Raw genomic sequence first — 27,517 nt, 5'->3', positions numbered from 1 at the left:
TGAAAATAAAAATACATAAGCATTCTTTGGACATAATGTTGCTGAACCTGGACCTGAGTAACTGCAACAACCCCAGATCACAGTTCTGCCCCCACAGGCTTGAACAGTGAGCACTAGGTATGACGGGGGCATCACTTCATCTTCTTCTCTTCTTACCCTGATGCCCCATCAGTCTGGAACAGGGTCAATCTGGACTCATCAGAGCACATGACCTTCTTCCAATTCTCCAGAGCCCAATCTTTATGCTCCGTAGCAAATTGAAGCCTTTTTTTGCAGTTAGCCTCCCTGATTAGTGGTTTTCTTAAGGCTACACAGCTGTTCAGTCCCAATCTCTTGAGTTCCCTTCACATTATATGTATAGAGATGTTTTCTCTTCCTGATGTATGGCAATGTTTTGACCCTTCTCAAACAGACTAACATCTTTTCCACAGCCACTGGATGTGTCTTTTGACATGGTTGATTAAGAAATGAGAAGCTACTGGGATTACATAACTTGTTCCCAGCTGAAAGATAATCACTCATGCAGAAATGATCCAATAGGAGACTCGTATCTATTTGCTTAGTTAAATCCAGGTGGCTACTTTTTTGGCCAGGCAGTGTATTTTCAAGCAGATGTATTTACTTGCAGAATAAAAAAAGAATTCTTAAGGAAATTGAACAGAACTCAGTCGTCTCTTTGTTCAGCCCTCACTTCCTGTTTCAGAGCAAGGGGACGAGAGCCAAAGGTCGAGAGTCAATGAAGCAAAAGTTCAGAGTGTTTTTTTTATTTATGCTCATGTGGGTTTAGATACACAATACATGATGTGTCTGTCAGAGCAACATCGTCCGTTGGAGAAGTTGCTCTCAGTCCAGTCACATGGATATAAGGCGATCACTGCGATGCTGTGAGAGGAACAGTGGCGATCACTCATCATCTGTGATCTTGTATCACAGCTCATACTCAGTAATAGTAATAAGGAGAAACGTTGTAGTTGGTTTATGAGGAGGACGAAGTACTTGTCAGGTTTGTTAGTGTTGTAGGATACACAGCGTGTTTTAGAGACTATGAATGTGAATACAACTTTCTATTTTGTTTACAGGGAAAAGCCATAGTGCCCCTTTAAATGCTGCAGCTCCACTCTTAAAACATGGCAAACAAAGCCCCATTCAGACTTCACATAAATGTCCGACCTCTGCAGTCGAATCGCATCTGTCCATCTTTAGGTTCTTGTCTTCACACCTGGTATTAATTAAAAATTGTCTCCATATGTGTCCCAGCCAACACTTGATATCTGACCTGAGTTTGTCTGTCTGTAAATAATCAGGAATGTGGAATGAAGTCAAATGTGTCCTACACCACCTCCACAGATCAGTTAAAGTAACTTAGGCGTGTTAACATCTGGACACTTGTGATCAGATCACCCAGGATGGATGACAATTTGAGGTCTGAACTAGGCCAATGCACAAAGAGACGCACAACAATTGTAAAAAGATGCTAAACAACCACACAGGAAGATCTGGCATAAAATAAATGGATGTCTTGCTGCTCAGTTGGAGGGTCAGGGGCCTTTCTTGGGGGCACATTTTCTCATAATTCATCCTTGTTCTTTCCTCAGGATGCGGAGAAACGGACCCCGCTGCATGCTGCAGCCTTCCTGGGTGATGCTGAGATTACTGAACTCCTTATCATCTCTGGTAAAGCACATTAAATCCCCTCTGAACATCTTTTATGTTTCCTTTGAGTTTCTTAAGTTTGTTTGTTTCTTGTACGAAAGTAAAAATGTAGCATCATGGAAGTGCGAGCCACCGTCCTAGTTTTCTTATACTTTGTGGACATTCACTGTATCGCTTTCCATATAAAATGTTAAGTGACTGTTTATCCCGTAGCTACATATCAGCGGCTTTTACCTGTGGATAGTTTGGGCCTTTATCACTGGATACGATCCACTACTACAAGATATTGTAGTAGATATTTAATTTGCCTAAACAAGATAAGCTGTTGTATTAATACACTTAACTCATGATTAACAAAATGAGCTTGCAGACAAATTATGACTGAAAAGATTACTTTATTTCTCAGACAAAAAACAAATTTCTAAGATATATGTACTCTTAAAAGTGCAACTGAAATTATATTTTATCTTAACAAAAAATAAATAAAAAAATTAATCTTTAAAACAAAAATCCCATCAAAATAACTAAATCAGTTATACAAATAAACAAAATCTCTTCAAATAAACAAACAGCATTTTCAAAATGAGGACAACTCACATGTAAAACCACGCAGGAACACACATGTAAACAGCAATGAAGGGAGGGAGAGATGCGTGTTTTCTAGAAGGAAATACACAACTTGCGAACTAAGTCCGATATTTGGACATCTAACCAGGACCCGATTTACTATTCAAAATTTGAACATTTTTTTTTAGGTCACATAGACGTCTAAGACAGGTGCAGTTTTTAAAAAAATAAAATTTTAATCAAAATTGTTAAATAATTAGGAATATAAATTATGTGAGATTAAACACCATTTTATTATTTAGTTTATTTATTTATTGAGTACATGTTATTATTTTTTTGTTTGTTTTCATGTTTAATTTCATGTTCTCCCTCTGTATTTATGGAATCAGGTCTGGCTAAGATTAACCGCTAGGCTAATATTAATTCTGCACCACAGCGGTACCATTCTAAATTATCATACCAAAAGCTTACTATCACATAGGACATGCATTGAAGGAGCCAAATTATCGTATATAATGGAATTTTTGGAATTTATCGTACATCGTACAGAAGGTGGAATAATTGTACAAATGCGATGATCATACAATAGATATACTGTTGTCAACTATGTCAGTTGGAGAGGGCCAATGTGCTGTTTAGCGTCTTCCATTTCGGTTGCTCCTGCTGCTTGTCACTACCAGACCAACTGCCTATGTGCGCGTGCTTAACGGTAACTCTACTTGGACGAACTGTCCAAAATGTGTAGTCAGAAACACTCAGAGTCATTCTGCTGCAGAGGAGTTAATTGCGATAAAATTTTTAATTGGATTGATGATGATGGCTTAATCTGTGTTAACACCTTAATTTTGACAGCCCTTGTAAGAACATATAATTCTATCATTTTTAAAGGATGGTAAGAGCTGTTTTTTGACAGGATGCTGGATATGATGGGCAATAATGTCATAATTCACTGTTTGACCTGTTACCCTCCTGCTGCAGGAGCTCGGGTCAACGCCAAAGATAATATGTGGCTCACCCCTCTCCACCGCGCAGTGGCTTCTCGGAGCGAGGTAAACTCACATCTCATACAGGAGTTAAATAGAACTGCTCTGTATTTACCTGGAAGTGGACTCACAGTGTTTTTTTAGCCTCACCCAGCTCTGCTGCTCTCTTCTTCAGGGTTCATGAATCTGTTTTAAAACAATTAATCCACCACATCACTCCCAGTAGTAATACTGGTAATTCTGCATGGCTGGAATTGTTTGAGACTTTACTTTACATTTTATCGTTTGAACTTGTCTTCAAAATTTTCTCCAGCGACACTTGAGATAGAATAGACGAATAGTTCATTCATCCCCTGGGGGGAAATTTGAGATTTTCAGTTTGGTAGTGGTATTCATTAATTACTACGAGTGTCACCATTGGTGAATGTGGATACTGTGGTAACTAAAACTCTTCTCAGTCTAATTAATGTTTACTTAGTGATGACATTGCCACAGTGGAGCAGCAACTCAGTTGTTGATTCACCGGTTTAAGACCAGGACAAAGAAGAAAGAACCGACTGCATAAAAAAGTTGCACTTGAACACAAAGACAGACAATGACCAGCTGGTACATACCAGAGATGAAATAACTGGTCCTACCACAGGCAGGAAGAGCTACAATTAGCAGGGAGGCTAAAGAAAGCTACTATTAGCTAGGGAGCTAGGACGAACCACTATTAGCTGGGAAGCTAGGAAGCTAAGAAAAGCTACTATTAGCAGGAGAGCTGGGGAGAGCCATTATTAGCTGGGAGGCTAGGAAGCTAGGAAGAGCTACTATTAGAAGGGAGGCTAGAAATTTCTACTATTAGCAGGGGGACTAGGGACTGGGACTTGGAAGCCAGGGGTGACTAGAAGAGCTACAAACCCACATGACAGTGTCTCAGTAAAATCACATTTCCATTTTTTTGTTAACTCGGAGTCTGTACTGTACTAATAAATAATAATAAATAAAGTTGTCCCTAAAAGGAATTTAAATTATTTAAAATGTTTCACACTAATGAATTATTGCCTATTTCCTCAGGACGCTGTACGAGTTCTGATTCGCCACTCGGCCGATGTGAACGCTCGGGACAAGAACTGGCAGACGCCGCTACACGTTGCCGCTGCCAATAATGCACTAAGATGCGCTGAGGTCATCATCCCATTGCTGAGCAGTGTCAATGTGTCGGATCGAGGTGGACGCACCGCCCTGCACCACGCTGCCCTCAATGGACATGCTGAGGTACTGCACTGCAGGGCTGACCTTGAGCCCGGGTCCTCTGTCATTCAGGTTTATCTAGAAACTAAAGATGAAACAAGGAAAACTAAATAGAGTTTCTTGAAAATGTTTCACAAGTTGTTTTTTGGATAACCTAATCAAATGTATTCTTATTTGACATGTGGTCATATTATTTTCACATTTTTGTCAAAATAATAGAAACTCCAGTTTAACAGCACCACAAAATCCGTCTCCAACATTCACTGTGGTTTCATCCAGTTGAACCTGTTTCTACATCAATTTAACATTAGCTGCATAAATCTAAATGATATGCATCCTCACTGCAGGCAAAAATAAACAGGCTGTGACGTAATCGTCCTTTGAGCTATTCTTATAATAGCTTAGTTAAAGGAAACAGGTGGGCGAGTGCAGCTGTGTCATTGGGTGTTAGTAAGTGGGCCATGCATTTTAAATCTCATCTTAAAATCATTCATCAATGTGTCAGATCTAAAATTAACAATGAGAGGCGGGGAATTTCTGGAGCTGAATGGTGGGCTTCTCTCTTTCTCTCTATCAGTGCGTTTACATGCACGTGAAAAAAATCAGACTATAACAGGAGAACTTAATTGCATGTTTACTCCGATTAAAATCAGAGTTCTCATCATCCAATTGAGACACCCAGATAATGCGATTGGAATTCAGTTTTCTCCAGCATGTATACAGTAAATCATATTTTTCCATCGGATAATGCGTATGCGCATGCTCCACAACCACTGCGCTGGCGTGTGACCCTGGAACAAAAACACCCAAGAAAGCTGGTCGCAGTAGAAGAAGAACTGTCTGAGGGATAGCGCACATCTTATCTGCACCAGAATTAACATTACGTATGAGATTAAAAAATGTAGTATTATCTGTCTGGTTGTTGTTTGAAACACTGGTCTGCCACATGAACGGCTCTTCTTCTGCAAATCGGGCCGTATTAATGTGGTATTAACCGGCTGAAAAGACACGTATCGCCACCTAGTGTGGAAGAGGAGAACAGTTTTTCGATTTTCTTGCGCTACATGTAAACTGGGACAAGGTCTGTAGTGAGAAAGTCGAATTTTGAGCATAGCTCGATTAAGCGCTGCATGTAAACACACTGACGGTTTATGCAATAGCTGAGCCAAGAGATGAGGGACATTTACAATGCTGTTATGTAAAGGCTCACTCACACATCCTGCTGCACACCTACAACCCTCCAAAATTGTCCATTAATGCTCTTTTTTTGTGTGTTTTTTGTAGATGGTAAGCCTTCTCCTCACTAAAGGGGCAAACATTAATGCCTTCGATAAGAAGGATGGCCGGGCACTGCACTGGGCGGCTTTTATGGGTAATAACATAAAAACCCAACACAGTTAAATGCTCCAGTGCTAACTTCTAGGACAGTGGACAGGTTTACTTATCGAGTCTTTCTTGTTTGTCACACCCCCTGCAGGTCACTTGGATGTGGTGTGTCTGCTGGTGAGTCAGGGTGCAGAGATCAGTTGTAAGGACAAACGGGGATACACGCCACTCCACACGGCAGCCTCTGGTGGAAAGATTGCGGTGGTCAAACAGCTGCTGAACCTGGCTGTGGAGGTCAAGCTTTCATTTCCTCAGATGATACTTCGGCTAACCTTAGACTTAAAAATATTTACATTTTTCTAAACTATTTTTTTGGTAAAATATGTTTAGTTTAGTTTAGTTTAGTTTAGTTTTAGCTTAGCTTGGCTATTACCTAACTCTATTAGGTAATTAGTTAATAATATTGTTTCACAGCTGTTACTGATGGTACATTAGTCCTTATAGAAATGTGCCAAAACTGTTGGTGTGTAGATGACTGCCAAATAACGAATTATTTTAACAGATAGGAGGCATCGCTGTATGACTGAACTGGTGGCACCATTACTTTTAGCTACTATTTACGACTTTTAGATAGAATTTAATGTTTCATTATTTTTGACTCCACACACAGTTACAGCTCTCAGTTCAGTTACTCTTAGACTTACCACTCTCAGTGTCAAAAAAGCACAATAACACTTATTCAAAGGTCATGTTCACATTTACAACGCTGTCTTGTTTTCTCCAACAACAGATAGACGAGTCCAACGCGTTTGGGAACACGGCGCTCCATGTGGCCTGTTTTAATGGTCAAGATGCCGTTGTCAGCGAGCTGATCGATTATGGTGCCAATGTCAGCCAGCCCAACAATAAGGGCTTCACCCCACTGCACTTTGCCGCTGCCTCCACACATGGAGCGCTTTGTCTGGAGTTCCTAGTCAACAATGGAGCCGATGTCAATGTCCAGGTACACCAGGCAAAAATCTGAGAGGAATCTCTATGACATGTTTTTGCTGCTAGATGAATGCAGTTGTAGTAGATTTAGACTTAGACACACTTTAATGATGCACGAGGGAAATTACTTTGTCACCGTAACTTCTTTGCATATAAAAGTAAACAACACAAAAAACACAAGAAAGATAAAACAAATGAGATCAACTGAAATAAAAATAAAAATAAACAATGTAATAACAAATTTACAGAATTAGCATTAGGCCTATATACAAGTTGGCAGGTTTCAGCTGTTCTACCTTTTTATTTTTTTTTTATTAAGCTAACTATTTAAATTTAAGGTAATGTTACCGGTAGTTTACAATTGTATCCCTATCTTTTACCTGACAAGATATTACTTTTAGCAAAACATTTGATCCATTTATTCTAAGTAATTAACGTTTAGTCCCTAACTTTTAGACAAATACATATTATTACTTGTAGCTTACCACAAACTATTACTATTAACTATATAACTATTTAAATTAACTTGATGTCTGTAGTTAATACAGTAGTTCGTGAAACATAATCTAAATTCACTCTCCCACTGTCACCACAACCTGAAAACCTACAACACAATACCCAACATCCCCAGGAATAACGTTGTTAAGGTTTGGCACTATTGCATTATATAGTTTCATCAAAAACCTTAAACCTTTGCTTTTGTTCTTCCTACACCTTTGTCAGAGTCGGGACGGTAAGAGTCCTCTTCACATGACAGCAGTGCACGGACGCTTCACTCGCTCTCAGACCCTCATCCAGAACGGTGAGACCTCCTTATGCTCCTTCTTGTCTCAAAGCTCCTTTCACTGCACTCTCCTTAATAAATTCATATTTAATTCCAGGTGGGGAGATTGACAGCATCGACAAGGATGGTAACACCCCTCTTCACATCGCTGCTCGCTATGGCCATGAACTCCTCATCAACACGCTCATCACCAGTGGTGCAGACTGCACAAGGTGTGTTTGTTACCTTGTTGAAAAATGTAGGTTTAGCAGTGACATAGTATCTCATATAAGAGACTTTTATTTATGCATCTCTGAAGGCGAGGAGTCCACGGCATGTTTCCTCTCCATCTGGCTGCCTTGAATGCTCATTCTGACTGCTGCCGCAAGCTGCTGTCCTCAGGTAAGAGTTGGCAGCAACACTTTAGTCTCCTCATCATATTTATTTTTTCATTTGACAATACACTCTGTTAGTTTAAACCAGTGGTTCTCAACTGGTCTGACTTCAGGACCGACCATCGCCCCTTAATGACCAACCACGGCTCAAATTTCCTACTATTTCCTTTTATGCTAAATTAGTTAGTAATTAGTTCGTGCACAAACACATAAAAAATAGCTATGTGAGATTACAACTATTGAATAAGTTTCAAATAGAGTTGGAATATGTAGTCACTTCTTCAAGCATTCTTCTAGCACCTCGCTGCACAAAACACACCAAGGTTTTTGTCCTCCTATCTCCTCAATATAAGAATTACCATATCTCATATAATCTACGTGCAATGCTAAATCAGCATATGTAAACAAACTTTGTGGATCTTTTTCTATGGTTTGAAATGGCGGGTGTCATCTTAAGTCAGTGAGTCAGTGAATGAGCCCTGAGTGAATGCCCCTGTGCCGTAAGTCAGCATCCATGCTGACTTTGCATAAGGCAGTGTTTTTCAAAGTGTGAGGTACATTCCCCTGAGAGAGAGCAGCGCCTGAGGACTTCAGGGGAGTGTGGTGATTTGTGTCTTTTCAGCGGATTAATACGGCCCCCTTTCAGGTTGACGTATGACGTCATATAATTAACAACTGGACTCGTTCACGCGGCAGACCTGAATTTCAAACAACGAGATAGATAATAGTACAGCTTTTTAAATCTCGTAGGTAATGTATGTGCTACTTATGGTGCAGATAAGATTCACACCATCCATCAGGTGTTCTTTTTACTGGCTCTGTTTTCTTTCAGCCCAGCAGTTGTGGAGCATGCGCACACGCATTCGTTACACTCAGATTAAGCTGTATACATGCCGGTGAATCTGTCTAGTCTGAAAAAGAGAACTCTGATATTAGTCGTGTTTACGTGCACTTAAGTTGTCCAGTTAAATTTGGATTAAGACAATAAGTTTTTTTTTTTTTTTTTTTCATGTGAGCCTACATGTTGACATACTGAGTGTTATTTGCAAAGAGGTACTAGTAAATGACAGTGTGCAACGATGTAAATTCCACCGTCATATTGAAACACCATGTTGAAGCACCAAAGTTTAAAGTCCAAGTGTGTGTGGCACATACAAAGCATCAACAGTAACAGTAATAATAATAATAATAATAACTTGGGGCAGGGGGCCTGCTTTTGAGTTCTTTGGGGACGCTCACTATACCACACTTTGAAAACCCCTGGTATAAGGTAAGGGAATAACCCACATTGCAAAGCGTTGTCAAATCAAACACGGAGATACTGTCAGAATACCCGAAATCGTGAAAAAAATAATAATAGTATAATTTCTCTTACAGGACATATTTTTCCCAGTTTTTTTGTTGTTGTTGTTTTTTGCAACTTCACACTGAATATATTAATTATTTTGAAATTACCTCTTGAGCTGTCTCTTCCATTTTGCTTTCTCTCACACTTAACTCTCACACTCAATCACTTACAGTTGACGTCACTTAAGTCAGTGAGGGTTCAAGGTTTGAGTCTTTAGCGAAAATTAAGCATGAAGGGACAGAGCTTGAGAGTTTTGCTCCACCCACACTCAAATACCCAACTCTCTGCTACCTGTTAGCTCAGGCTAACAGCTGTCACCCAAAGCAAGAACACCACTAATTATGCAGAATTTAAACTGTAATGAAAAATAAATTCATCAGTTAGAATTAGTCTTATGTTGCTTTTCCTGGACATATTGAAGATGTTATTGCAAATGTTGTTCCACAATGTATTATTGGTGTTGATGTTGAGGTCATTTTCTCATTTACTTGGTGGAGTATGGTGTGTTTTGTCAGTGGGACATACTAGTTTATACAGTTTTGACAGTGTTTTTTTTGTTTTGGCAATTTTGTTGATATCGTCCAATAGTGGTGGTTGTTGTTAATGGGTATTTGATATGTCTAGTTTTGTCTTGATTATCTTTTTTATTTGAATGTATTGCAGTAAATGTTGTTTTTCAGTGCCATATATGTCAGTGAGTTGTTGGAGTGATAGCACGGTGTTACAATTAAAAATGTGTTGTAAGTGTGTGATTCCCTTTTCTTTCTATTTATTGCCTATCAGTTGTGATTTATTTGTTGTGAAGTCTGGGTTGTTCCATATGGGTGTTTGAGTGAAGGGTCAGATGGTGGTGTGCTTTATTTTATTGATTTTCCACCAAGCTGTTAGAGTTGTGGCAATTGTAATGTTTTTGAAGCAGTTGCAATGTTTGATTGTGTCGCTAATGAAGGGTAGAATTATAACTTAAACTTAAGTTTGTGTCTTAAGAGCACTGAATCAGCATATTCACTCATGTACCAGTGTATATGTGTAAACAGGGAGGTTGTGACTAGATGTTTTTTTGGCTCCTGGTGATAAATTCCTGCACATATATTCAGCTGTGACCAAATTCAAGTCACAATGTTCCAGAAGGCCTTACTGAGTCTAATTACTCATCTCCCTCTGGACAAGTGTCTACCCTTGTGAATGCTCCTCTAACTACAGAAAACTTGTTTACATCGTCACGTTCCCTTGCTGCTCCAGGCAATGAAATGCTTATTTGCTGCTTACTTTAGTATATCTAGCTTAGGGATGAAGAGGTTTTCCAGTATAGAATAAGAAAGACCCGTGTATTAAACAACTGAAGAACTGGTTATAAGGCACCAGTCCCTGCTGAGTCCAGACACGGACTATTGATGATTTAACAAAGCCCTGGAGGCATGGGGCAGGATGAAAGTGGTCTCCTTATGTGGATCTGCTGAGTGGCTGAGGCTATCAACAAAGAAGTCATTTACGTGTGTTGAGTCTTGCGCAACTGCTTCAGGAGTGTTTTGTGACTCAGATCTAAAGTAACGTTTATTGTTTCTACTCGGTTTCACAATTGTAATCCTAATTCTAGTGACAGATTTTCTCGCATACAGATTATTTGAGGTGGAATTCTGCTCCAGCATTCTGCTCCACACGTGTGTGTAAATATGTAAATATACAGTAATGGGCAAAAGTTTTAGGCAGGTGTGAAAAGATGCTGTAAACTACGAATGCTTTCAAAAGCGGAAGTGTTAATAGTTTATTTTCATCAGTGAACAAAATGTAGTGAATGAACAGAGGAGATATCTAAATCAAATCAATAACTGTGTGTGTGCTTGTGTGAGCGAATGGGTGGATGTGTCTCTGACTGTAAAAGCGCTTTGAGTACCTTTGAGTAGGTAGAAAAGTGCTATATAAGAGCAAGACCATTTACAATTTACCTGATGCACATGAGGGTCTGGTACCACAGTGTGTTCCTACACTGCTTTTATGCAGACAGAGGGGGTTCTAAGTAATCCAACCCCCACCTGTAGGAATTAGTAGCACCAGCTTTCAAGGCTGATTCAACCTTCAATGCTGCAGAACAGCTTTAAATTGTTAACCCACTTCATGTTCCCTGAAAAAGGCCTTTTTGTATAATTATGAAATGTACATTATTTTTCAGTTTTGGGCAACCAAACCTTTTTTTTAACCTCTGGCTGTTCAGTACTTACCTTTGTACCATTTCAAGCTATTCGTTGGGCTAGCATGACTTGAACTGCAATAAATAACAGTTTAAGTATTGCCCTGGCAGCCGTTGTAGTCCCTGCCATGATTACAGAGAGTTCTCCACCTGATGTGTTTTCTATTTGGCTTCTGTCCCCGAGTAGACATAACCTGGGAGATAACGGTATGTCACTTCCCAGCCATTTGCTCAAGTTGTCCAGGACTGTTTTCCAAAAAGGCTGAATGGCAGGGCACTCCTATATACAATGTAACAGAGTACCTATGTCTTTCTGACATTTCCAACACAACTTATTGTTTATTATGCCTGCTCTGTTAAGTTTTTATGGAGTCCAGTAGTACCTATGTGTTATTTTGTATTGTGTAAATTTCCCTTTAGCTTCCCTAATGTATTTCCCATTGTTGGATATAATTCTCATCCATTCCTCCTCATCCATCAGACATCCCAGGTCTCTCTCCAATATTGTTCTCGGGCTCTGACGGCCGTCGCTGAGCAGTTGATTTGTTGTTCTATAAAATATAGTGTCTCGATGATGCTTTACGGGTAACATAAAATAATCTGTGATATGGTTTCCATCTTTATATTGAATCTTCTTTATGATACAGCTACTGATCTGTAGATATTTCCAGGAATGTTCCGTTCCCTTAAGATTGTATTTTCTTTTAACATCAAGGAATGACATAAATACACCTTCCTCATATAAATCAGCAATATGACATATTCCATTAAGGTGCCATTCCCTCCAGTATATTAATGTCTTTCCAATCTTTATCATGGGATTATGCCACAGGGAAAAATATATTTGTTTACGGTGTGATAATTTATGCAATTTATGTATTTTAATCCAAATCTCTTTGGAGTGAGACATAATAGGGTCTGCTACCTTGTGTGAAGACTGGGATAGGCTATCAATAGGAGTGGAAGGGAATGGCAGCTTGTTTTCAATAGTAACCCACTCTAACTGAAGTAGTAGTATTTGGCTAATTTGGTCATTTCAAAGGAGATATAGTATAATCTCAGGTCTGGCAACCCCAGGCCACGTCTGTCTCTAGGAGTGTAGTTTAGTTTTACTAATTCTGGGTCTTTTCCTGTCCCATAAAAATTCTTTAATTATTGTATCATACTGTTTAAAGATCTGAGGAGATATGGTTACTGGTAACATCATAAGCTCATAGTTAATTTGCGGTGAAACCACCATTTTTATCACATTGACCTTTCCCCATAATGTAAGCGTAGGTTTCCCCCATTTATCCAGATTAGTCTTAATTTTTTGCAGCAATGGATCTAAGTTTAGTTAAGGTATTTCCTCCACTTCTCTACTTAGTTTGACTCCAAGTTTTTCATCCCTTTTGATATCCATTTAAAGCCGAAATTTGTCAATAAATTTGAATTGCATAATTCAGATACTGGCATAGCTTCCGACTTTGTCCAGTTTATTTTATATCCTGATACTTTAGAGTGAGATCGTATCGTGTTCATCAGGTGTGGTATCGAGTTTAATGGGTCTTTTATCAGCATCAAAATATCGTTCGCATATAATAATAGTTTGTGCTCTTTCCCTCCTCCTTCCACCCCCCTAATAGCTGCATTAGCTCTTTACTTTTTCTTATATGGGAAAGGCATACTGGAGCTCCCAATAACTAGTCTGACAGAGGAGTTTAAGCATGCTAAGGCTAGACTGGAGATGACTCTCGCTCAGTCGAAAGATACAGTAGTTAGGTGCGTAGCGCTCACGGTTAAAACAGGGAGGAAGTGGAATCCAAAAGATGCAGTGCAGGAAGCACAGGCTGCCCTCAGGCACAGGGATGTCATAGGTCATGTACAGCAAGGGCGTGGAGGCCTGGGGCTGTGTGCAGGAAAACGTCTGTGGAGCAAGGCATCAGAAGCAGAAAAGAGAACGACGGTAGTGGAGGAGATTCGTAGGCAAGAGGAAGTAGTAAGATGTACTTAGGCGGTGTTACAGGCTAAGCAAGGACAGTGGGTGAACTGGAAGATTGTAGAGAAAAGGAAGCTGAAATGGAGAGAGCTGTGGAGCATGGAGGCTAGCAAGATTAAATTGGTGATTGGGGCTATTTATGATGTGCTTCCATCTCCCCGAAACCTAAACCAGTGGTTATGGGAGGATGCTGCCTGCTCTAGTGTATATACACTTAGCCACATTCTGACAGGTTGCAGGGTTAGTAAATTGATATGCAGAGATTGCAACAGAAGCTGAACTGCAAGGGTGGAGGGACCGCGTGCGACTGGTGAAGGTGGGTTACTGTGGATTTGTGGCAAAATCCAACATTGTTCTCTCCCGCAAATGCCCACTTCACACAAGAGAGCAGAGGGTGGCAGTAAACAACATGACCCTGCCAGCAGAGCAAGTGAGTGGCTGTGGCTAAGGAGGAAACATCCTAGCTGGGGAGCATGCTAAATGTAAGGCTAGCTGAGTGTTTTTAGTAGTTAGTAGTAGGGCTAAACTAGTCTCTGGGTTGAAAGTCACACAGTTGCGTGGTCACTGCATGGAGGGGAGTGACTCCAGGACTCTGGAACTCACTGTTAAACCTTCTTGAAGTGTTGTGAGCTTAACTTAATGAAACATCGGGAGGTGCCCACTTGAAAACCTGAATGATGTGCCGCATTCTGCCTACTGCTCTTGGCTAGGCTAGTTGGCTGGTTGTCTCCTTGTTGGTTGCTAATGGTAGCTGACGGCTAGCTTGCTGGTCAGATTTTTTATTTTTCTAAATGTGTTTTGTCTTGTGTTTTGCAGAGAGGAGATGTGTTGGTTGACATGTAGTCGTATATCCCATCACTTCTTACCTACTGTTGGCTAGGCTAGTTAGCTAGTGTCGTCTTGTTGGTTTGTTGGTTACTAGTGGTAGCTGACTGCTAGCCTGCTGTTAGTTTTTTCAGGTGGCCTGGATTTCTAATTTTCTAATTCTAATTTAATGTCACATACTTTGTTGCTGCAAATAAATTGTGTTCAGAGTTTTTTTTTTGTCTGAGACATGCCTCATAATAAAATCCACAATTAAACAAGTTCTGCTTTCAAAGTCTTACTAATTCTGTGGCGCTGGATGTTCAAGGTGTTACGCTACTCTTCGCTTCTCATCTCCAACTCTCTGAATGTGAGTTTCTGAATGTGTTTGACCCGCGGTGTCTGCAACATATAGCTTTATACTTGTCTGTGTGTTTTCTTGTGCACGCATGATTATCTAAGCATTGTTTACCCCCACCCGTCTCACTAATTCCTGTCTCTCTCTCCCCCTCCTCGTCTGCTGTTGCTGCTGTTGTGTGTTGTCTGGCTTCTCTTCGTCTCCCTGTCCTCATTAGGTCGGAGGTTTAGCATAATATGTAACGACTCGGTCCTGTCTGCAGGCTTTCAGATAGACAGTCCGGACAGCTTGGGGAGGACCTGCCTTCACGCTGCTGCAGCTGGAGGGTGAGTCTGGTCATCATTTATACACCTAGACATGTGGCAACATCATTACAATCACGTTAGATAAGAAGTTGGTAGTTTGAACCAGTGTCACAGAATCTATGATTATACACACAAGAATTATAAATCAGTAAAAGATAAACAGCTGTTGTTTGTGGACCTTAGTCTTAAATAATATTAACCAAAGAAGCAGCATGTCGCTTGTTTCTTCTGTTAGTCTGGATCTCATCTTCTCATTTTAACCCATGAATTCATTTAGTGATAAAGTTCCTCTTTACTTTCAGTAATGTTGAGTGTGTTAAGTTGCTCCTGAGCAGCGGAGGAGACCATAACAGGAGGGACAACTGTGGCAGGTAAGATTTTACGTTGCTGATATTTTCACTTTTATTCTTTAAATGCTTTCATCAACCATGTATTTTATAGTTGCGTTTTCCCACTGATCTCTTTGTCTGACTTTCTCTCTCTCCGTTGCTTTCAGGACTCCCCTCCACTATGCAGCCGCAAGCCGTCACTATCAGTGTCTGGAGACTCTGGTGGCTTGTGGCACCGCCATCAATGCTACCGACCAGTGGGGGCGCTCTGCGCTGCACTATGCTGCTGCATCGGACCTGGACAGGCGGTAAGTAAGCGTTCAGATCATAGACTGTAGTACACAAGTGGACGCCATGGCAAGACTCTTCATAAGTCATAAGCTCTGTCCCCTGTTAGTGGATGGGACATAGGTCAAAGTAAAACAATAACATACAACAATAACAAGAGGTGTTTTATGTCATGTTAGATAGTTAATATAATGTCATAAAGTACCATCATGAGGTTAAAGGTTAACAAGAGGATGCTGGCAAGGTGTAAATCATCTCCTCTTTGCACCTCTTCTGTGATGTTTTCCACATATTGAAAAACAATGATCCACAACTTGTTGTTTCCACAGCAACAGGGATGTGATGCTGAGGTGGTGTGTGTTTGGCCTCCAGGTTCACATCCAGTCATTGTTCATTTAACTTGATGGCACTAGTGGTTAATGCTGCTGTACAGGTTAAAATAGGGTGGTTTGAGTTTTTTTGTTTGTTTTTTTCTTGTCTCTCCTTCCTTGCTCCCTTTCTAACTTCCTTGCTCACATTTTCTTCTCCTTTCACAGGCGTCGTGTTGCTCTGGAGCCGGAGAGCGAAGGAGTTCAGGCGGAGAGAGAGAAGGAGGCAGCACTGTGAGTCAACACCGGAATAAAAAAAAAAAAATCTGCCTCTTTCCCAACAAATCTGCCTATAACATCTGTAAATACACAAATCACCATCTCAAAAGAAAACTAAAATGTTTGTGTTGCAGATGTTTAGAGTTCCTGCTTCAGAGTGGAGCGACGGCCTCACTAAAGGACAAACAGGGCTACAGTCCTGTCCACTACGCTGCAGCCTACGGACACAGACACTGTCTAGAACTGGTCAGTTCATTCACATGTTAGACACAACATGTTTAATACAACACAGTAAAATTCATCAGTCAGCTGTAACCAAGTTGATTGAGAGAAAATAAAGGTTCTACGTTTTAGGCTAAGTGGTAGCATGGATGGATGGATGGATGGATGGATGGATGGATGGATGGATAGATAGATAGATAGATAGATAGATAGATAGATAGATAGATAGATAGATAGATAGATAGATAGATAGATAGATAGATAGATAGATAGAGTGGCATGAGAGATGCTGACGCTCTTGACAGAGTTTATCAAGTTTTTTTTATTCATCGTGCTGGATTTAAATTAGACTCAATTAAATTAAAAAGCAATGGGAAGGGAAAGACCCCCTTCCGTTTTGTTTGCAAGTTTATATGCAACACCGAGTAACAATGAAGGCCACTAATGTATTTATTTATTATTTATGCCATATCGAACTGTAATATCTAATTCTGCACCTTATCTTTAATTATTTTTATTATTATAGTTGTGACAAATATTAGACAACCAACTCCTGTTTCATTAACGAAAGACTAAATAATAAATAATAATCAGATTCCTATTTACATATTCGTGGCAATGTGACTACTTAAGACACCTGAGTCACCCTGTTGACAGACTGTCACTCCCTTCGGATTTGGTGAAGCTTTTATTGATTTATTCTTATATAGATATATTTATAGGCGAACAAATATGACGCATTGTTACGCTTCCATGGCACTGGGAACCCATCCCATAATTGTCCAGTATCCATGAGGTGGTTTTGAGTAAACAAAACAGAACAGAGGCAATGTGCGCAACCTGAGTGCCATGGAGGCATAACGATGCACCTGAAATATAAGGTGCAGAATTAGATATTACAGTTTGATATGACAAAAAGAATAAAGTACATTAGCGGTGTTCATCTTTACTCTGTATTGGATATAAACTTGCAAAAAAAACGGAACGGGGTCTGTCCCTTCATGATTTATTTTTAATTTAATATAATGTAATTTAAATCCAACACGATGAATAAAAATGTGCTTGATGAACTTTGTCAAGAGCGACGGCATCTCTCAAAATAGTGGCAGTCATAAGTCACGGGGCGTCAGTGTCGAGCCAGAGCGTCAGTATCAGGATTTAACTTAGTGGTCAAAAGGCATCAGTGCCACTGAAAGATCCTGACAGGTAGTCACAGGGTGCTAGTGGGCACCGGTAAGCGTCAGGGAGGTGTCAGTGCGCGTCGCATCCAGGAATCCCAGATTGTCGGTGCCAATGGGAGGATTAAGGTCTTATTGATCGTTACAGACCTCCAAACTTCATTTGGCCCTCAGATTAGCTCAAGAACAGTGTGTGTACAGAGCTTCATAGATTGGGTTTCCATGGCTGAGCAGCTACATCCGAGCCATACATCACCAAGTGCAATGCAAAGCATCAGATGCAGTGGTGTCTGGTGTCTGGTGTCTGGTGTCTGGTGTCTGGTGTCTGGTGTCTGATGCAGTGGAGCACTGCATCACTGGACTCTAGAGCAGTGGAGACATTCTCTGGAGAAATGAATCACACAGTGGTAGATGTCTGACTACATTGTGCCAAGTGGGAAGTTTGGTGGAGGAGGGATTATGGTGTGTGGTTACATTAAACTAAAGTAATAATGTTTTTGTAACAGAATAACTCCATAAAATGAGACATTTATCAGGCTTCTTATAAAAACATTGAAGGCAAAAGGGCTTAACAACACATAGACCATGGGTATTTGCCCTGTTGGGCTGCAATACAAGGCTATAAATGCTACTAAATAAAGAGCCAGCTTGTCTTTGGGAGACGTAGAAAAAGAGCCAACTCTCAGAAAGGGGACAAACTGGTAGTAGAAAATGAGATGAGTATGTGTGTGGGCTGTAATCAGGTTTCATGTTGGTTTGTGTCATAATCTGCAGCTCCTAGACAGAGATGACAGCCACCAAGACGATCCTGAAAATCTGAACACCAGGAGCCCGCTACACCTCGCCGTGAGTTCACATATTACCATTTTTTGTTTTCTTTCTGTAGCTATAAAGGTTTAAAAGTTCTGATACAGGTCACTCAGATGTTCTTATTTTAACTTTGTCTTTCTCTGTAGGCATACCATGGCCATGCTCAGGCCCTGGAGGTGCTGCTGCACGGGGAGAGGGAAGTGGACCAGGGAGACGAGGCAGGGAGGACCCCTCTGGCTCTGGCTGCCCTCCGGGGCCACACTGATTGCGTTCACACTCTCCTCAGCCAGGGGGCGTCACCGCACACCACAGACAGGCAGTACGGACGCACCCCAGTACACCTGGCAGGTGGGCTCAGGCAGAGTGAAACAAGTTTTTATTGTTTGAATGAAAATCCTGATTGTATAGCAAGAATATACACAGATGTTTGTATTCATGCAGCTTCTTCATGTTGATATTAAGTTTTAACTCATTGTTTACAGAAGTGAAACAACCTTTGTTCCACTGTAACTAGATTTCAAACATTTTTCTGCCTGTTCACATATTTGATTCCTGCATATACAAATTTTATAAAAATATTCATCTGGTTATTATTTCCTTTTCTGATGTAGTGATCACATTCTAGCCTTCTCTTAATAAACATTTCTCCCTCTCTGCAGTGATGAACGGTCACACAACATGTGTGCGTCTCCTACTGGACGAACCAGATGGTGCAGACCTCGTAGATGTTGCTGACTCTCAAGGACAGTGAGTTGGTCATCTCTGCTGCGGCCTTACTTCCTGTCAGTGTTTTAATTCCTTTTTGCTACATTCTAAACTTTTTCTCATCTGAAGGACTCCTCTGATGCTGGCAGTGGCAGGAGGTCACATTGACGCTGTGTCCCTGCTGCTGGAGAGAGAAGCCAACGTCAACATGGCTGATAACCACGGCCTCACGGCTCTGCACCTTGGGGTAAGCAACAAAAGACCTTCCTACTCAACATTACAGCATCACATTAATGCTGTGTAACTCGTTGCATTCCTTATTTATCATGTCTTTCATCTTTGGCAATAATTTATCTCTCATACAGACAAGCTTGGAGATGATAACACCTGGTTAAATAAGAATTCACCTGAGCCAAAGGTTTATAATGAATCACGTTTATCTTTTATCTTCTCTACAGCTATACAACAGTATGAGATATATTGATTAGATCTGTACACATTGATAAATGCCATACTTTGCGTTAAATTAGGCCCCATTTGACCTAATTACCTAGTTAGTAACACACAATGAGTCCTGGGTCACATTAAAGACCAGCTACTCAACAGGGCTGATTTCTGGAAGTTTCCAAGAAGAGGAAATCTCTGAATATTTCTCGCTCCACAGAGCTACAAGGCAGGGTTGCTGTTTGTGGCCCTTCCTGTTTGACACTGCGATCGAACCACTGGCAATTACTATTGGATCAGAAAAATCTGCATGTATAAAAAAGGCAAGCCTGGAGAGAGTTAAATCTGATGGTGATTTGGGTTTACCTTTTTTTTTATTTTACTATTGGGCAGCTTAAATTACCAAACTGACATATTGGATCACCATGTTCACAGATAAGGATAAGCCTGGTCTGAGCTGATATGGATATTGTGTCCTTAACTCACCTTGCTCCCAGTGTGTACCCCACTGGTGTATTATTGCAAGAGTTTCGGAGAGGCCACAGGCACGGACTGGCAGCCACGTTTCCATCAGTCTGCCCCAGGGCAGCTGTGACTACTGAGATAGTTTACCACCACCAGGGTGTGACTGTGTGACCAAATGAATAATACATTGACTTGTAAGCATTTTGAGCATCTAATGATAGTGCTATATAAAACCAATACATCATTATTATTATTAGACCAGATCTCAAGTGCTGGCTGAGGATTCATGTGGAGACATATTTAAAGTTGTATTCAGATCTTTACGTCCTCTGTGTACAGCTGCTGTGTGGTCAGGAGGAGTGTATCCAGTGTCTCTTGGAGCAAGAGGCTTCGGTTTTGATTGGTGACTCGCGGGGTCGTACACCCATCCACCTGGCCGCCGCCCGAGGCCACGCCTCCTGGCTGAGTGAGCTGCTGAGCATCGCCTGCTCTGAGCCACCGTCGCTACCCCCACTGAGAGACCAGAATGGATACACGCCACTGCACTGGGCCTGCTACTACGGTCAGGGTCATCACACAACTACTACCTTCTGTATTACAGCACTTCAGATTCTGCTTGCTTTCCACAGGACTGGGAGACTGTTTTGATCACTTACTGAGGTCAAAATAAAAGAATGTCAAAAAAATATTAATGGCATTTAGAGAAATGTGTGATAAAGCGCAATTAACACATTCCTGTAATCAATGCATACTTTTAGACGTTATTCAGTCCAGCAGACAAACTAAAAAGTAATGAAGGGTTTCCAGGTCATCATATCTTGTTGCTGTAGCTCCTGTCTCTGTTTGTAGAGGTCGCAAAGTCCAATTGTTGTCTGAGAAAACTTTTTGAGAAAAAATTTATTTGTGTCTGTAGGTCATGAGGGATGTGTTGAGATCCTGCTGGAGCAGAAAGGCTGCCGCTGTATTGATGGGAACCCCTTCACCCCTCTGCACTGTGCTGTGTGAGACACATATTTACCTCTAAACATCCTGAAGCTCTAGATTTAGACTGAGCAACAGCTGAAGCTTATTCTTTGTGTTTGTATTCAGAGTGAACGACCATGAGTCATGTGGGTCACTGCTGCTGGAGGCGATGGGATCAGACATTGCCAGCTGCAAAGATGCCAAGGATAGGTGAGATGAGAGCATGGAGAGTTTTGATGGTTTAGATTCTGCAGCTCTGTTGATGCTCAATTGCACCGTATTGTGTTGCCCCTCTCTGGTGCAGGACTCCTCTTCATGCTGCGGCATTCGCGGGTCATGCCGATTGTGTCCAGCTCCTTCTTTCCCATGATGCACCCGTTGACGCTGTGGACCAGTCTGGCTGCACTCCACTGATGATGGGGGCAGAAAAGGGCCGGGTCGGGGCTCTCGGTACGGGCAACTGTACAGACAAGTGTTATTTTAAAGATCATTGATCTTCCTGATTTTTATACTTTCTGTATTTTCTCCTGTTTCTCTAGAGGTGCTGTTGACCAGCGCCAACCTTAGTCTGACGGACAAAGATGGCAACACCGCCCTGCACCTGGCCTGCAGCAATGTACATGTCCAGAAGAGGGGCCACCCTGAGTTTTCATTGTTGCATTTGTTCCCCTGGTAAAAGATGAAGATGATGATGTTGTTCTTCCTCTGCAGGGAAAGGAGGACTGTGTGATGTTGATCCTGGAGAAGCTTTCTGACACTGCACTCATAAATGCCACAAATGCAGCACTGCAAACGTGAGTATCCGAAACGACAAACTGGAACTCATCATATTGATTTATACTGATGCATCTGTTGCTAAAAGTAGCTTTTGCTAGCTTCCCAGCTAATAGTAGGAGACCTTGACCAGTTTGGGATGGTTTGCAATAAATCACAAAAAGTTAAATAATTTAAAATCCTGTCTAACTGATGGAATATTAAAACTGTTTCCTATCTTCATCAGTCCTCTCCACCTGGCGGCTCGTAGCGGTCTGAAGCAGGCAGTCCAGGAGCTGTTGTCCCGAGGAGCTAATGTCCAGACGGTGGACGAGAATGGTAGGATGAAGCTTTAAGTCGCTGCTGCATGCTGTGGTCCCTGGTCTGCATGAGTGTTGTTTGTGGCAGTATGTGCTAAACTATGGTTTTAATGTTTTTCCTCGTGCAGTGAAAATAATCCTTAGAAGTCATGAATAGAGAGATGCGGGAAGTATCACAGCCTCAGTTTCACCTTTTAGTTTAGATTAGATTTAATTTGTTTTTTCCATGGCTGAGTGGTGCAAACAAAAAGACTGTGTGCCTCTTTATTTCTGCTCCGAAATGATTTATTCATCAAACCCCATTTTGATATGACAGAAGAGACAGAACAGGGGTTAAGGGAAGAACAAGGTAGGGACACAAACCAGGGATTCAGAACAAAAGCCTTGTTAATATTCAGGGTCATAAAATCTAAAGAGATCAGGTTTGGCCTCATTTAGTGTCTAAAATACCTTTTTGTAGTTAGGATACTGCAATGTACATTCTTTTTAGACTTAATGTCCAAAACAGTTAAGTGTGGACTACATAATTAAAATATGTCTTGAATAAAGTATGTACAAAGAGCATGGGAAGACACAAAGCAATGAGGAAATGTCATAATATCACACAAAACTAACAGAAATGTCATATTTACATCATATTTTCTTTCTTTGATCACGGTGGATGGAAACATGTTGACTGTTAACTGTTTTTGGAGATTAAAAAAAAAAAAAAAAAAGATTTGAATAGAAATGATACCATTAAAGCTCCGTCTGGTGGAAATTTCCAGTTACTTGACTTGGTTTAACATTTAATAGACTTCAGAGTCTGGACTCTCTCTACATTGGGAACTGACTCTGGTCCTGCAAAGGTCTGCCAGGCCAATCAGATCATTTGGGGTGGGCTTAATGTGTGGATGGACAGAAGAGTAGCGGTTGTCATCTGAGTGCGACGTCTTTGTTTATGGATGAACTGCGTTGGTTTACTTGTGTTGGTATACAGCCCTTTCTGACTTGACGCTTCGATGCTCGATGTTCCCGTCCTCCCCCGTGTGGTCGTACAGCTGGCTGAACACTAATGGAATGCTGCTCCATCTTTGTCTTTTGCTTTGCCTCCCTTGCTTCCTCCATGTCCATGTCTCGCTCCTCTTTCCTCCTCCCTTCTTTCTCTGTCTCTCTACCTCAGGTCTGACCCCTGCTCTGGCTTGTGCTCCTAGCAGAGAGGTGGCTGACTGTCTGGCTCTCATTCTGGCTACCATGATGCCTTTCTGCTCCCCTTGCAGCTCCGGGGCCCCCTCCCCAGGCTCCCTGCTGAGGCTGCTGCCCCACCAGGGGGGTAAAAGCCAGGGCACTGGCCCTCGGGGGCCACGCAGCCCTAAGAACCCCTCCAGACCCTCCAGCGAGGGAACTGCAGAGAACGACTCAGAGGATTCGGAAACCTTCTGACGACTCAGGAGCAACTCTCTAGCCTCCTCTACCTCGAACTGTGCACCTGAACTCCTCACCTTCCCGCCTCCTCCAGGAGCCATGCAGTGTTTCAGCGCACTCTTGAGGGAGAAGGGTAGAGACTTGGTCATTGCAAAGCGTTAGTGTTCAGTCATGGAGGTCCAGAAGGTTCAATATTTAACAGCAGGAAACAATCAACTCAAAACATTCCTGACTATTTTCATAATAACCGTAACATAAGTCATTGACGAGCATCAAAAGCTGTTGTTTAAAACGTTAAACAAAAGCTTTTGTTGGGTTGTCTCATCAGTGGAGCATCAAAATGTTGATATGTAGCATGTTGCGCCCACCGCCCAAACTTCTATAAAAAACCCAATGGCAAGTGTCCAACTTAATGTCCAGGATGTGTCTGACCTGGTCTCAGACCACGTTTGGAGGTGGAACCATCTGGATGTAAATTTGATCGTGGCTGTGGGGCTTGTTCGCTAAAGCAAGTCATAAAAATTGAAACGTAGAAATTATTTCCATTGTTATTTGTTCTGCAGATTTTATCCATAAAATCCTTGTTTTGTGACAAGTTTTTCATTTTATTGTCAAGTGTGACACATTTAAAATTTAGCATCTACTAAGAGCAAATATTTAACGTAGAAGTGATGAAACTGACTATTTCAGTATTTAATTGTTAATTGTTGCAGGCCTAATAAGAAATAAAGTGACATCAGGAAAATAAAAAATTAAAATCCAGATATTTTGAAATAATAAAAGCAAACAGTATTAATAACTGATAATATATGACTAAAACCAGTTATTCATATTTATAATGTTGTTGTTTTGTTAAATATTGAACCTTTTGGCTCCACAGCATCTGTATCTTGTTCCTCATGTGGGGAACATGAACCGAATCCTCTGGAGGAACGCCATCTTTGATAGGCTGCACTGCCCGGGACTGCGTTGCTCCATGAAGAACTCAATCTCGACCGGTTCTGGTTTGGGTCTGCATGCTTCTGTCAATTTACACCACGGTTCAATTTTTTTACACTCACGGGTGCTTAAATCCAAATCGACCTCGGTACTTCAACGGCCGCTTGGCACAGCCACTCGCCTCGGAGACTCATTTTGTCTTCTTAAAAAAAAAAAAAAAAAAAAAGAGGAAGAAATAAAAGAAGAAGCCATTTTTAACTGTTTGTATGAAATGAAGTGTGAAATGAATGAAACGTATTTTCTATCTTTTTATGATTTTGGCTTGTTGTTGTACCAAATATTTGACTTACCCACATAAATGATTAACATGTCCTGGAGCGTGAATAGGTACATTCAGCTTGTTTTTAACAGCCGAAGCACAAATTAAGAGTTTGTGTAGTTTGATGAACTGTGGCTGAAATTTGAACTGTGCAGCGTCCATGAGATGATTTGTAGTTTAAATGTTGGCACTCTGTCATAATTTACCTCAACTGGTAAAGTTCACAGAAAACGACAAGTCAAGGAGATTAGATACTGATTATGCATTTCCTCCTGTGTCCGTGTCCATTCTGTGCATGCTCGCACACTTTCTACTCCAGGATATGTCTGATTACAGAGACCCAGGCTCTCCACAAAGATTAAATTTGTCTAAAAGCATTTATTATTTACACTTGCATGATGGTACAAATACTGCCAGCACTTAAATTTAATGTAAAACACCCCCCCCCCCCCCCCCCAGTTCTCTACCTACCAGCTATGTGTCATTGTCTCAAATATGTCCAGTGCCTTGATGTCCATTAATTTTTTATTTTTTTTTTAACATATATTCTTTCTCAGTCACAACAACTTATATCAACCTACAAATGTCTATTGTCATCACAGCTTACTGTGAAGGGCATAAAGATTAGTTACATGGACAATTGACAAAATAATCTGTTATTGTAATGCATTTTCACAAAAAATTGAAACTTTTCGGACCATTTGTCTGGAAATATACAGCTTAAGTGTGTCAACTTGCTATTTTTGTTGATTGATAAAATGAAAAAAAAAATCTAAATGCTAACTAGTAGTTAAACAAGTTCAATCAGCCAAAGTGTACTGCTAGCTGCTATTTTAACCCTAACAAGCAAACAGTAGCTGCGATGTTAGTGTAAATGCATCTTGTTTTTGCTTAATTTTTTTTGTTCTGTGGCCAAAACAATTACTCTGTTATTTGACTGGCCATTTGACAGAATCTGAGAGAGTTCACTTTTTTGCTATATTTGTGATACATAGATATTTATGCATAACAAGCAAATGTTAGCCGCTCCATTAGCATGTACGCACAGCTAGCAGCTATATTAGCTCAAACAAATTAAAGTTAGCATCTTTGTTAGCGTGAATAAGATAAATTAGTCACTTTGTTAGCCTGGAGATAATATTAATATTAATATTTGTGAGGCAATAGCTTTTTAATTTACATGGTTCCTACTCACATAATTCTATTGTTATTTGAAAACTCAAAACATACCACACTTTTTTTCAGACAAACGATCCAAAAAGTTTTTAGATTTTTTTTTTGTTTGTTTTTGTGGCTATTTTTCTTAATTGATCAACAGGGAAAATAATGAAATGAATGAACCATTATCCTAAAACACCTTTATTTTTTAATTGGTTTTATTTAACACCTTAACAGGGTAGTCCAACTTAACAACTGATAAGCTAAAAAAGCTGTTATTAATAATAATAATAATAATAATGTGAGATATTGTGTTGCACCTAATGAACAAGAGAAGCTCCAGTCACCTGCTTTACTTACCAGCTGGTTAATTTCATTGTCAACTAATCTGTTAAGAAGACAAAAATAATAATAACAAAGAAGTGACTTCTTAAGTCAATATTTCAACAGCAGCACACAAACATTTCCACCGTCGTCTAATGGACAGGCATTTTATTTATTTTATTTTATTTTAAAAGGTGTGTTTTTGGCACAAAACTATTTTATTTTAAATTTAAATAAACCAACAGCAACAATCTGCTTCAGAATCTTTGTAGTTCCTTGCTGCACGCCCTTCTCTACATAAATGATTAGCTCCTTTTCCATTTTATGTAGATTCAAACACCACATCAACAACAGCTCCTCACTTTGTAACAGGAGTGTGTTCACAGCAAAATGGTAATTTATTAGATTTATTCTACATTAAAAACTATGTTCTGCAAACGGTTTTCAGTCCAAAAAATGTATAACACAGGTCTTTTTTGTAAATAAGTGTTAGATTTTAAGAGTCGATCTATCAGGCGACTTCTCCTGTTCGCAGCTGCAGGTTTTCAAAAGTATTTAGCACCATTCATTCGGTTTAACATGCAAGCAAAATAAATTTCTAGCACTTGAAACGGGACAAAATTTATACTTTTATACGTCATTTAGAATAAAGCAGTGCATCTATTAAACTATGATGCCCATGCTTTTTGTAATCCTTATTAATTTGTCTCTCATTTGCTGACAGTTAAATGTCTCCAGCCTACTCCTTTATGTTGTGTGTGTGTGTGCGGAAGTGTGTTAGCTTAGGTACTGATACGAAATCACTTGCTTTTGTACATAATGTCAACAGAAATCAAGTCTTTGTATGAAGAAAATCCTCCTCCGCCCGTGGTTTATATTCATATTGATGTTTTTAAATTGAAATCCCTGATAAGCACAGATACTGATAAGGTTTGTTTGCCAGTATTATTATTATTGTTAATATTGATCAACCAGAAGATGAGCTTCACCAGACAATCGCTATTGTCATGTGTGTGATGATTTTCCTACCAGTTCCTGATGCAGTAGAACATGCTGAGTGCTGTTTGTCAGCTTGTTTTATATAAACTGTACAATTATAAAAATCTGTTTGGACTCACTACTTGTTTCCTTTCTTGTTTTTATTTTTTACCTTATGCTCATTTGAAAATTGAGGTTTTTGAAAATTCAGGTTCAGAAATGAAGCTGATTGTGTTGGATCTTTTCATTAAACTATGGAAACATCTGGAGCTTACAGTTTAGCTAATTATGCAGATTTAATCGGTTTTATATGATAAAACCTGAAGAAGCTACGTCAGGCCTTTACCCTCTTTTAGTTAAATTTATGGTCACCTCCATACCATATCCATACCAGATATTTACCTCAGGAGATAAATATCTGGTACTTTATCTCCTAA

The 27,517-nt window shown here is 40.3% G+C and overlaps 1 protein-coding gene across 3 annotated transcripts in view; it reads left to right on the top strand.

Moving 5' to 3' along the window:
• ankrd44 (ankyrin repeat domain 44) overlaps positions 1 to 27,220 on the top strand; it is a 33,732-nt gene extending 6,512 nt beyond the window's left edge. Inside the window, exons 3-28 of one of the 3 annotated variants that reach the window (XM_047600760.1) lie at positions 1,596 to 1,674; positions 3,199 to 3,269; positions 4,263 to 4,463; positions 5,724 to 5,811; positions 5,917 to 6,059; positions 6,556 to 6,768; positions 7,479 to 7,557; positions 7,637 to 7,751; positions 7,838 to 7,920; positions 14,852 to 14,915; positions 15,197 to 15,265; positions 15,391 to 15,531; positions 16,048 to 16,113; positions 16,233 to 16,344; positions 18,273 to 18,344; positions 18,455 to 18,656; positions 18,968 to 19,055; positions 19,143 to 19,260; positions 20,262 to 20,484; positions 20,836 to 20,923; positions 21,012 to 21,095; positions 21,190 to 21,335; positions 21,425 to 21,501; positions 21,597 to 21,679; positions 21,886 to 21,977; positions 23,121 to 27,220. In XM_047600760.1, coding sequence (XP_047456716.1) covers positions 1,596 to 1,674; positions 3,199 to 3,269; positions 4,263 to 4,463; positions 5,724 to 5,811; positions 5,917 to 6,059; positions 6,556 to 6,768; positions 7,479 to 7,557; positions 7,637 to 7,751; positions 7,838 to 7,920; positions 14,852 to 14,915; positions 15,197 to 15,265; positions 15,391 to 15,531; positions 16,048 to 16,113; positions 16,233 to 16,344; positions 18,273 to 18,344; positions 18,455 to 18,656; positions 18,968 to 19,055; positions 19,143 to 19,260; positions 20,262 to 20,484; positions 20,836 to 20,923; positions 21,012 to 21,095; positions 21,190 to 21,335; positions 21,425 to 21,501; positions 21,597 to 21,679; positions 21,886 to 21,977; positions 23,121 to 23,380 — 3,057 coding nt within the window. In that variant the 3' untranslated portion in view covers positions 23,381 to 27,220. Of the gene's footprint in view, positions 1 to 1,595; positions 1,675 to 3,198; positions 3,270 to 4,262; positions 4,464 to 5,723; positions 5,812 to 5,916; positions 6,060 to 6,555; positions 6,769 to 7,478; positions 7,558 to 7,636; positions 7,752 to 7,837; positions 7,921 to 14,806; positions 14,916 to 15,196; positions 15,266 to 15,390; positions 15,532 to 16,047; positions 16,114 to 16,232; positions 16,345 to 18,272; positions 18,345 to 18,454; positions 18,657 to 18,967; positions 19,056 to 19,142; positions 19,261 to 20,261; positions 20,485 to 20,835; positions 20,924 to 21,011; positions 21,096 to 21,189; positions 21,336 to 21,424; positions 21,502 to 21,596; positions 21,680 to 21,885; positions 21,978 to 23,120 lie in introns of all 3 variants that reach the window. The other 2 variants (XM_047600762.1, XM_047600759.1) reach the window with 2 other exon arrangements.
• Positions 27,221 to 27,517: the final 297 nt, after the last annotated feature.

This window comes from Mugil cephalus, chromosome 12 (assembly GCF_022458985.1).
Source record: "Mugil cephalus isolate CIBA_MC_2020 chromosome 12, CIBA_Mcephalus_1.1, whole genome shotgun sequence".
Classification (NCBI taxonomy): domain Eukaryota; kingdom Metazoa; phylum Chordata; class Actinopteri; order Mugiliformes; family Mugilidae; genus Mugil; species Mugil cephalus.
This window is presented reverse-complemented; position numbering and strand designations above follow the sequence as displayed.